Source organism: Dermacentor albipictus, chromosome 7 (assembly GCF_038994185.2).
Source record: "Dermacentor albipictus isolate Rhodes 1998 colony chromosome 7, USDA_Dalb.pri_finalv2, whole genome shotgun sequence".
In the NCBI taxonomy this organism is placed as follows: Eukaryota; Metazoa; Arthropoda; class Arachnida; order Ixodida; family Ixodidae; genus Dermacentor; species Dermacentor albipictus.
In genome coordinates, this window is record NC_091827.1 from 80027360 (window position 1) to 80039382 (window position 12023).

At 45.6% G+C, this 12023-nt stretch overlaps 2 protein-coding genes across 2 annotated transcripts; both read left to right on the top strand.

Moving 5' to 3' along the window:
• On the top strand, positions 1 to 1452 carry LOC139047853 (uncharacterized). Its single transcript, XM_070521995.1, has one exon. The coding sequence runs from the start codon at positions 1 to 3 to the stop codon at positions 1450 to 1452; it is 1452 nt and encodes a 483-aa protein (XP_070378096.1).
• Positions 1453 to 1696: 244 nt separating this feature from the next.
• On the top strand, positions 1697 to 3325 carry LOC139047854 (uncharacterized). Its single transcript, XM_070521996.1, has one exon. The coding sequence runs from the start codon at positions 1697 to 1699 to the stop codon at positions 3323 to 3325; it is 1629 nt and encodes a 542-aa protein (XP_070378097.1).
• Positions 3326 to 12023: the final 8698 nt, after the last annotated feature.

Consider the following 12023-nt stretch of genomic DNA (forward strand, 5'->3'; position numbering starts at 1 on the left):
ATGGAAAAAGAAACGGAGCCGATGCTTCCACGTCTGCACTGCTCGGTGCTTCTTCTTCTTCCTTGGATTTTGGTGTGTGGTGAAGTTAAGAAGCTGCAAGGCGCACTAGTTGCGGCAAAGACCGAATTTGGCTGGACTCTACAAGGAGCGATTCCCGGCAGTAACTCAGCTGCCTACTGCTCAACCGTGGCAGTGCTTCGTGCCGGAGTGTTCGCCGACACAACCAGCCTGTCCAAGGAGCTTAAATCGTTCTGGGAACTTGAGAGCATTGGAATTATCGACTCTTGTGCCCAAACGAATGAAGAAAGCGAAGAAGTCACGAGCACATTTTCGGCATTGGTAGAGAAAATGGACAAGCGCTATGAGGTAGCACTGCCCTGGAAATCCTTGAACATGCAGCTCGCCGACAACAAAGCTGTTGCAAAGAAGCGCTTGACTAACCTCACAAAGAAGTTAATGGAAGATGAGTCGACGCCGATCAAGTATGACGAGGCTATCCATCAGTACCTGGAACAAGGGTTCGCAGAACGACTTCCATCGCAAGAAAGCAACAACGATGTAAGAAGATTATACTACATGCCTCATCGTGCAGTTTTTAGACCTGACAGCCTTTCGACCAAGGTTAGAGTCCTCTTTGATGCATCTTCTCACGATGCAGGTTGTATATCTCTGAACGAAGCCCTAGAACCAGGACCGAACTTGAATCCAGATTTACTTAAGGTATTGCTGAACTTCAGAATTCATCGTATTGAATTAAGTGCAGATATTGAAAAGGCATTTCTGCAAATTTTGGTGCAACCGGCTGATCGCGAAGCCCTCCGATTTCTCTGGTATGCACATCTTCCAACGAAGGAAGACCCAGAACCTCCTATTGAGGTCTGGAGAATGACACGTGTCCCTTTTGGCGTGACAAGTAGTCCATTCCTCCTCGCAGCCACCGTGCGCCACCATCTCTCCACGACAGGAGATTATCCAGAAATAAGAAAAACCATCAGCGAGAGCCTTTACGTGGACGACCTCATACCAGGATCGAACAGAGTGGAGGCGGCTACAGATTTCTACCGAGGGGCACTAGATGTCATGAATCGAGCAAGCATGACACTGCGTAAGTGGAACTCAAATTCCAAGAAGCTGCAACAGCTGTTCAACGACGAAGGAACCGGATGCGCCCTTGGCTACGTGGAATGTCCAACAACAAGTGTCTCACGGGTCCTCGGACTTGTATGGGATAAGGACAGAGATCACCTAGCATTTTCCACGGAGGCCATCTTAGATTTCCTACACCGAAACAGCAACACCAAACGATTCATTCTTCAAGCATCGGCTCGTATATATGACCCACTTGGTCTCATTTCTCCGGTCACAGTTACAACCAAGTTGATGTTTCAAACACTGTGGGAATTGGGTATTGAGTGGGACGCCCCTCTGCCTGAAGAAGTCAAAGCAGCTTAGACGCAGTGGCACACCCAGCTACACCATTTAACAGACATAACAGTGCCAAGACAAATATGGTAGCTTAGCCAACGATAGCTGGAAAGAAGTACACATCTTCATAGATGCCAGCCCCAGAGCTTACGGCGCAGTTGTATATTTGCGCATCTCCGGGGTCAAGGAAGCAAAGGTTATTCTGGTTCTCTCAAAGTCCCGAGTAGCACCAATTAAGAGAATTTCTCTTCCAAGACTGGAATTGATGGGCATGGTGATAGGTGCTCGACTGAAGGAATATTTGGAGCGGTCACTGAGCCTTCCAATAGCCAAATGGTATCTGTGGACTGATTCATCTATTGCGCTGCAGTGGGTGCGAGGTCCCGCACAACAATGGAAACCCTTTGTCGCCAACAGAGTGTTGGAAATTCAGCAGCGATCGGATCCAGACATCTGGAATCACTGTTCTGGGATCGAAAATGCCGCCGACCTTTTGACAAGGGGAGTCACACGTCAGGTACTCCAGTCGAGCTCACTTTGGTGGAATGGACCTGCTTGGCTTTCGAAGCCATCTACTTGCTGGCCAAGGCATGAAGGCACCACTGACATGATCATCGCAGAGGAGGAAAGAAGAACCCTTCGCGTTCACAACGTGACTGTAAAGGAATCTGTCTTGCCTCTGCAGAAATACAGCTCCCTCTCTAGACTGGTTCGAGTGACAGCCTGGGTTTTGCGATTTTTCCACAACACCAGGCACTCCGGCCAAAAGTACGAGGGACCTATTACGACCGAGGAAGTTCAAAAGGCGCATACTTGTTTGATTCTTCAAGTACAATTTGAGGCCTTCCAAGTGGAACTCCAGTGTCTTCGCCGCTCGACACGCGTGCCAAGCGATTCCCCGATACGTGATCTCAGCGTCATCTACGACGACGATGGAGTGCTGAGAGTGGGAGGAAGGCTTGGTGCAGCCGAGTTGTCCTACAACATGAAGCATTCTGTTATCCTACCGTCAAGATATCCCTTCACAGAGCTAACGATCAGCGCAGCCGACCGCCGTCTCCTGCATGCCGGTGCACTGGAGGCTCTTACCGAACTGAGGGAAATGTACTGGATCGTGCGGGGAAGGCGAATGGTGAAAAAGGTGCTTAAGAAATGTGTGACTTGCAACCGTTTCAACAGCCGAGCGGCTACTGAGCCAGTCGCTCCTCTGCCTCGTGAGAGGGTGACACAAGCTCCACCCTTTGATGTTACCGGTGTAGATTTTGCTGGCCCACTGATCTCAAAGGATCAAGGAAATAACCGGAAGTCTTACATCGTTATTTTCACATGTGCAGTGACCAGGGCAATACACCTTGAAGTGGTGACCGACATGTCCACATCAAACTTCCTGATGGCGTTTCGAAGATTTATCTCGAGAAGAAGAGTTTATCGAGTGATCTTTTCTGACAACGCCACGACATTCCAGCGCGCTTCTAACGACCTAAGGCGACTATGGAGTACAATAAGAGGAGAAGAAATTCACAACTTCGTCACAAGCCACCAGATACGCCGGAAATGTATAGCTGAGAAAGCTGCTTGGTGGGGAGGATTCTGGGAAAGAGTGGTTCGGTCCGTGAAAACATCGTTGAAGAAGGTCTTGGGAAACAGCTACTGCAACTTCGAGGAGCTCACGACAATATTAACTGAAATCGAAGCTGTCATCAACTCTACACCCTTGATCTACGTCTACATGGAGGCAAGCGAACCCGAACCTCTAGCACCATCGCACTTTCTAGTGGGAAAGCGACTGACCACTCTTCCTGACAGTGGTTCCGCTGCAGAGGTGGCTCAGCCCCCTGGTCAACTCACTCGTCGCTGGCACTACCGACAAAGGATGGTCGACCAATTTAGGCGTCGCTGACAAAAGGAATATCTTACGAGTCTCCAGTCAGCACATTTCGCTGTTCCAAATTCGTCAAGCGCACTGAAGAAAGGCACTCTCGTTTTAGTTCCTGAACATTATCTACCGAGGCAACTCTGGAAAACTGGGCAAGTGTCTTTTAGTAAAGCAATGAAGGAGGCTAGTTGCTGAACGTTCATGCGCAATATAACCATGGACAAGTGTCAGAATTTCTTCTCGGACAAGATGGAAGAATCAGAGCTTGCATGGTGCGCATGCCTAATGGAACCACATTGAGGAGACCGATTCAACTGATGTACCCCATGGAATACATGGACGAATAACCTGAAGCTCATTCCGGGGAGAGTGTGAAGAAACTGCCAACTTTAGCCTCATTCTTTTCGTCAGCGGGCAACCCTGTACTCCTCCGAACTCACTCGGCGACGGGCATCCCTATTGAAATAAAGTTTAGTTGTTTTGTTCACCTCAAACGAAGCAGTCGGCTCTTTTTTGACCTACCATAATTTCCTCATAATGCTCCCCAGTAGAACACTGACTGCAGTAATGGGGCCTAGCTTCGGAGCGTCTCTTTGGTCAAATTTGAAAAGTCGCAGCTCCAGACTGGTCGTGCAGATCATGCCGAAGGCCTTTGGACCACGATCTGCAACACCTCCATAATTTTCGCGGCTAGGCGGGACGTTGTCGCCCGTCATCAGGTGGCCTCGACGGTACTTGAGCTTACGACGCAGAAGGCACTTGAGAATTTTCACTATCGTCATGGGGCCCCCGAGTGTAGGTTACGACAGCAGCTCGTGCTGCATTAACTCATCGGCATAGTTCCTAAAGTCGGCGATCGTGGGTGCCCACAGAGGAAACAATTGTCGTCGGTCATCTGATTCAACAGCCACATGCCTACACTTTTGCTCACGCAGTATGCGAGCCAAATCACTTGCCGCCTGGAAAGGGTCACGGCAGAGGTGGTCCGGGTGAGGACAAAGTACCTTCCTTCCCCTCTCTGCCCGTGCTATGAAGCCGTGCTTGTAACTTGCGACAACCGGTTTCGGCACCTGTTGCACCGGAACGCAGCCCAGCATCCATTGTGCGTTTTGCCATATTATGTGACCACTTCGCACGTTGGTTTGTCCGGGTTAAACCCCAGTTCTTCGCAGGTGCCCCAGTACTCTGATGACGCCGCCGGACCTAGCCTGGCGCTGCATCTTGGTGTACGCACAGCGTTTGAAGCCGAATGGAGCCGAAGAGATCACATGAACTCTTCTTCAGGAGCCCAGCCACACCAGCCTGTGCTCGGAAAGAATCATTTGGTCCTTAAACTGTCTCTGCAAACGATGTTCCTTGCCTAACTCGTCACGTAGCCAGCGCACTGACGGTTCGGAAAGGAGAAATGACGGATAAACTGCATGCCGGTCGTGTAGGTGAACGGGTATAGACAGTCATATTGACAGTTGCTGCCGCTGGGTGCGATCACACAGGCTGCTGATGCCAGTGCCGTATTACCGACCTTAACTCTGAAGGATTACTTGACGTACGAGTTTGGCACAAGTTCGCCCATCAATCAAAAGTATACGTGGCGCCACGTGCGAGGCATGTGACCCCTGGGAGCTCACTCGCCACGGTTGGTCCACGCGCCACTCATCTTTCGAGAACAACGACGTGGTGCTCAACTGAGAGCGCTCAACACTCTCGCTCATCAAAATGAAACTTGCACAACGCACTGTCATCAGTGATGAATTGAGCACCACTATCGGTAAAGCGCCTGCTGGGAACAGCCATACCGCGGCGCTTCGTTGTCATTTCGCTAGTAAACGGAGAATGTTCACATCATTGTCATGAATGACTTTATCTAGAATAGCACTGCAGCGCCTCTGGCAACTATTCGCAATCTGAACTCTCTCTTGCGTGGGACCCTGCAAAATGCATCCGCCTGTAAGCTTTCGCCTCAGTGTCACCACTTGCGGCAAAGAGTGCAAAACTTATTAGCTCACTCGATATCCGTGTCTCTTCAAACATCTATAGCATTGAAAACGGAAAACAGACACTTTAATACCGGAAATGTTTGTTATTTTATTTGTTGTACTTGAATGTATTCGATTATTGGAAAGTGTAGGTGCAAGAATGAGCTGCATGTGGCCTGTTCACATTCGATAGCGGATAGAACGATAATTCTCGAAAAGGGGAGGCACGCCATTGACGCGCCCGAGAATGGTGTAAGAGGCGGCTCACGTCAAGTGGCCAGGTAGACGACCGTACAGTCAAGGTGTTGTTAAATGGGGATAATACGTTGAAAAAATACGAGACGCTGGCGTGTTTTTGTCCCACAACCTTCTGAGCTTGAAACGCAGAAGCAGCGTGCGCAGAATGCGCTCGTTTTGTCATACGCGGCGTTTTCTCGACATAATATTTTGTCTGCTGCTTTTGAGCGTTCCATGCTACCTCTGTTCACTGAGTGCCGTCCAGGAAGTTCGGGCGAAATTCATGCGAACGAGGTACCGGGCGCCTCCTGCATAGCGCCCTTGATCCCTTTTTTTGCAGACGTTGTCTCTGATGAACCGTCTTGTCTGCAGATTTACGTCATTGCAGCTTCCATTCCACCTTTCGAATACCCTTTACTGACGCCCATTCACGAGGCGCAGAAGCAATATGCAGAGCTCATGTCCTTAATAGAATGCGTTCGGGCGAGCTTCGATTACCTACGACGTTCTTGATACCGCATTCTAACTCTGGTTCACTCCATCGGCACTGGTTTCCGAGCTGCTTACATGAGCACTTTCACTCCTTGTCGCGTCCCGTCGTGACAACGCAACCGAAGGGCGCAAAAACCTCTTGATTATTCACCGCCGTCTAAGCTCACACCTATGCGCTGTCTTCCACGCGGACACATCGTGAGGATATGCCGAAGTATCACAGGCTACTTTTTGTATGCTTGGGTGACCGCAGGGCATAACGTCAGTATAAAAGTATTAGCACGCGGCCCTGTTTTTCTTCATCTTTTTTTTTACAGAATACGTAAACCCGTCTTCGGTGCCCGTTGCATTGGCACACGATGTACCACTTTGTTTGCCACTACATCTGTCCTTGTCTCGCTTGACTGCACCGAAAGAAGCCCCCATGCCGTTCAAGCGATCCGGTATAACCGATGCCGTGTCGTGCACGCCAATTTAACCACGTCGTCAACAACTTGCGCGGACCTCGTCCCATCCCTCGAGCTTACAACCTCTGAAGAATCGTTGCTAACGATCACGCCACGCAGTACACAGAGAATTCGCCATTGTCACCTGCATCGGCATGTGACGTTGCCCCTTTCATTTGAGAAAACATTATTCTACGGCATGGCTCACCACATAAGTTGCTTTGCAGCTGATGACGTGTGTTTCTGTTGGATGTTGTCGAATCAATTGTAAAGCAATGTCACCTTGTTAACGAAACCGCACTTTTTGCCATCCTAAAAGCAAGTGGTGCACAGAACAATTTATTCGAACTGCGGGCGACATGATGGCACATTATATAGCTTCCCACCGCTGAAACTCTTACCGTCTTCCCCTTTTTGTGACGTGCGCCCATATTACCATTACGCAAAGCACCACTGAATTTTCTGCATGCTTCCCACGTTCAAGGAGCAATAGGCAGCGTTCACTCCATTGCGAGAAAATGCGCTTGTTAGAGGCGCCATCTACAATACGCCCCCTCCCCACCTCCACCTCTCAAATTTTTAGTCGTTTTCCACCATCTGGCTTTCTGAATTCCGGTGGCGTGAATGTTTTGCTTACTGAGCGCTGAGCCTTCTATGGGTGTTACATAGTTGGTCAACGTGTTTTGTGTAATGTCCTTCCGTGAAGCGCGAAGCGGTGCCACGCTTACGGGAAGCGGCGTCAAGCTGGCCAACGAGTGCTAATGCCGAGTAAGTATTCTTACCCAAAGTACTCAAAGCGTACGTCGAGACGATGACATTAAGAGCCAAAACTTCAGCTCACCATTAAAAAAAAAGCTGGTTCTTTTCTTGTAGGCTTCCTATTTTCCGTCCACATCGTTACTGCTTTCTTGTGAAACTTTGGATCAGTGATTCATTTATCGACCTACTTATATTTTATCTGTATATTCTTCTAACGCAGCCACCTTCTCAATTTTTACTACAATGTTGTGGGAAGAGCAGCAAGTGTCGCGGTATGCGCAACGCCAGATAAGTGACTAAGTTAAGGCTACCCCAATAATCCAGAGGCCCCCAGCTACGGCATGCCTCATAATAAAATTGTGTTTCTGTGGATTGTACTCGATGCTGCATGGTTCTTCGTTTATCGTTTCCAGCCAATAAAGCCGATACATTTTTGCATAAATCAGAATCGATTTTGCTTCAACGCAAGTTCAATAGAAATTTGCAGCAGAACTGCGCAATTTAGAGTCTTCTATACACCCGACAGGCAAGCAAATAACGCAAAAACATGTGTTAATTATCCAGGTGTGGCAGCAACAGCAGCAGCAGCAGCAGGACTGCTATATATATGCCTCTTAAACGAAGTGCTTCACGCGGCAGCAGTTCTTTTGTAGCGCAAGGTGAAAATGTAAGGCGGATACAATGATTATTTGCCAACAGGGCCAAGAATACAAGCTGATTGATGAGTAAAACCTGCAGGCTATGTTGGAGTGGGCGCCCTGGACTCTTATATAGAAGTCGTCTTCGCTAGCTTTCCCACTTCCGCCGCCTGTCCTGCCTCCGCCGCTGGCTGACACCGCGAGCCGCGGTGCGACCTTAGCTGTGAATTTAATTCGGAAGTATGGCGCCGCTACTCATACTATCTAAAAACAAGGCTTCGAACCAAGGATTTAAAGTGTCTGCGATTCAGAGAAACGTCAGTTTTTTTTAGAATTCTAAAACCTTTTCAGATTCCCTTTAAGCAAAAGAAAAATTATATTCTTATATTCATCTCTAGATTTCTAGCGCTGCAGATGACTGAAGCCCGGCCTACCGTTTTCTGTACAATGACAATGTGACCGATACATTGGTGCCTTAGAAGAAATTTACATTCTGCGGAATAAAACAATCACTCATGGCATAATACTCCCGATACGTATTCGTCAATAGAGTGGCGCCATGTTAGGCCCGATATACGTAGTGTTTAGCGTTTCTACAATAATTATGAGGGTTTTAAATAATTAGGAAAATTCTTTTTACCCATAATATATTGCTTTCCACGAGACATGAGATTTTAGAGGTATCTTTGATAAAATAACCGTCGCAACCTTTTTGTTGTAGGTGAAAATTAGGGTGATGTTGCCAATTAAGTGCAAAACCAAAGTTAATTTCCCGTATATTTAGGCTGTGGCCGTAAATTATTTGTGGTAACGCTCTAGAATAGAGATGTGCAGGGGCAAAATAGGCGGTATTTCAGGTCTTCTGTACGAAATAATTCATTCAAGTGCTACAGAGTGTTATAGTGTGGTATATACAACATTTGGTAATATATGGAGCCTGATTTTGTGTGCAGTTTTACATGGCAAATAAGTTCGCCACAAACAGAAAACACTGTATTTCGTTAAATATTGTTAATGTGTTTCATATCAGCAGTGCTACTTAATTTTTATTGCATTGCATTGTTGTTGCATGCATTGCATGCATTGTGTTATTGCATTGCATTGCATTGCATTATTGCATTGTTCAATCGCACTAATGCACTTCTCTGTTTATGTATGTTACATCCACTCCTGTAATAGCCCGTCATGGGCTGACAGTATCAATAAATAAATAAATAAATAACGGTCCTTTGAAAAAACATTTGTTGGGGATATCCTAAAAAGCGTTATGCGGCCATTAGCTGCTATGTTCCCCACTATTTTGAGAGAACTGAACGTTACAACGAGTTCTGATTTCATAAAAATGGGCCGGCTCAACGTTAATCAAAGCTGCCCAGAAAGATATCTATATGTAGACACATTATTATTTATTTATTTATTATTTCTTTAAATTATTTTTTAAAGGTACATCACAGGCTCCGGTGGGAGCATTGAGTAATGGGGGATTATACAACAAGATACATGTTGAGCATTTCAAAGAAAAAAGGAAGGTAATGACAAGCAAAAAAGGGCCATCATTTTACAAACTTAAAATATGTGTACAAATGCTCACGGAAAAGTTTGCGTTCAGTGGTTGAAACAATTGTATCAGGAAGGTCGTTCGAAAGTTGGATGACTTCTGAGAAATCCAAGATTTGACAGCTTTACTTTTACCAAATAAGCGTTTGATGCTGAGGTGACTGTGAAGGCGTCTGGATGTGCGAAATGGTTCGTCATGTGGTGTTACGTTATCAATATATTTGCATATTAAGTGTAAAATATCAACAGAACGACGACTATCTGGCGTCTGGAGTGGAATGTCTAGCTTACTGTTGCTACACTGGAATGATGCTTATATTTACGTGAATTGCATAACGCGGCTCAATTTTTTACTGCTCACAGCACTTAAATTAAATACTCTTGATGAGGCGACGAGTTGTGCAAAGCAAATTCATGTTCTGGGCGGACGAGCTGTAAATATGCCAATTTGCGTGTATGAGCTGAGCATTGACGCAATTTTTGACGTAAGACACCCAGTGTTAGTAATGCTTAAGCACATATCTTGGTGATATGCAATTTCCAACAAAGGTTTAATGTAAGATGCAAGCCTAGCTACTTACACTACACCACACCGGACAGTACTAAAGTCAGAAGGTGATTGTTTACGAGTAAAAGAAATTGTTTCGCGCATTGTCGAGTTCAATGTCATAAGCCAGTTACCACACCAGGCATAAACAAGGTCAAGGCCCTTTTGGAGGATGAGGTAATCATCATGAGTTTCAATAGTGCGGCATACGGCGCAGTTGTCAGCAAATAATCGCACGTAAGAGGAATTGCTGCAGCGCAGGTCATTATTGTAAATTAGAAAAAGTTAAGGGCCTAGCATACTGCCATGTGGAACACGGGATGTGATCTCAGAAAAAGAAGCAAAATTAATGATGACGTTGAAATGCTTGCGAAAAAAGAGAAAGTTACACAACCACGCTAATGCTTGTGAGCCTAGTCTAAGATGGCTTATTTATGAGTCGGCAGTGAGCTAGGCGGTCAAATGTTATATAGGTGTCAAAAACGATGCAATCGCTTTGGCGGTTATTATGCATGTTAAAGTGCAAGTCAGTAGTGAATTTCCGTAACTGAGCTTGTGTACGGTAGAACTACTACTACGGTACTACGACAGTACTACTACGGTAGAACCCGTCTGTCAAGAAAAATATTTTCGGAACACATGCTGATTCTTAAATAGTGAAGTTATTAAACTCGATGTTATTATAAGCATTCAATGCAATATTATGCTCAAGCATTTTGCTACATATGCATGCCTGCGAGATAGAGCGGTAGTTCCCCGCCGTATTTCTCTTACCGCTTTGAAAGAATGGAATTGCTTTTCCAACTTTGCAGTCAATGTGAAGATGTCCTGTTGATAAAGATTATACCAAAATTTGACATATTTTACTAAAAATAGACCGTACATACTTCAAGATTGTAGAACAAGTGTTATCGGGACCACCAGAGTAAATTACTATAAGGTTTGTAATGAGGATTGCGATTACTTCAATTGTGATTTAATGGGTTCCATGAATAGAAATTCATGATCAGGAATTTGGGGCACTTTGTGATGATCTTCAACTGTAAATACAGATGAAAAAATATATTGAATTCAGATAAGCTCTCGGGATCAGACAGCTGAATTTGTTCATCATTTCGTAGGGGTCTGTAATAGAGAGCGTTACCTGGCGCAATCATTCGCCGAAATTTTCTTAGAGCTTTGTAAAGACTAATTGATTCAATCCCCACATTTATACTTTGGGCAAGTTGCAGCAGCTTACGGGTGATATTTTATGTAAATTTCAATGCGCGTGGAATAAATATAGTTTTTTAGTGAATTAATTTAGAAATGCTCCTCAAGGTTAGAAAACTTATTGGAAACCACGCAGTAGTTACCAAGCTATTTTGGAAGATATTTAAGAACCATCGAAGAAAACGTTTGGTTGAAATCGCGGAAAACTTGGGCTAACTTACAAGCCAGCTTAAATTTTGTGTTGGTGAAGTGTAAACTTTGCTAAACATTTCTTAAAATAAGTGCTCAAGGCCGTCACGTGCGTGTATTTTAAACGGATTACTTAATGTGTGAATCATATACATGCTGTGTTTTACAGCCTGTGGTGTAAATCTTGGGGTGTAAATGGTGTAAGTAAGCTTGTTGGTTGGGAGGCGTGATGAAAGTAGGACACAAGATCCGCGAGAAGAATACCTAAAACTTTGTCCTTTTGCGCTTCTATTTTCGCCAGTTCTAGCGCTGTATCCCATCTTGTTTAATGCAACGGTTGCAAAGATGAAATATCGTTTGAAAGTTTTCCCTTGACAATACAAATTCATCCAAGTTCTTTTTAAGAGAACTTGTGGTGATCTTGAGGTACCTTTACTGTGTCATATTACTGGTTGAAGGGTAATATGTGTCGCTGGAGCGTATGCTTAACGTTGCAGTTAAAAACTACGGTAGAACCCGTCTAACAGTGAAGGTCGACGATAACCCGATTTATATTGAAATAACATAGCGACATAACGTTTTGTCACCACCGAAACGCATCCTCTCGCACTTCCCTCTGAACGCGCTATGCCATCTGGCCGAGCCATCACGAGTGCGCGCGTGGCGCAT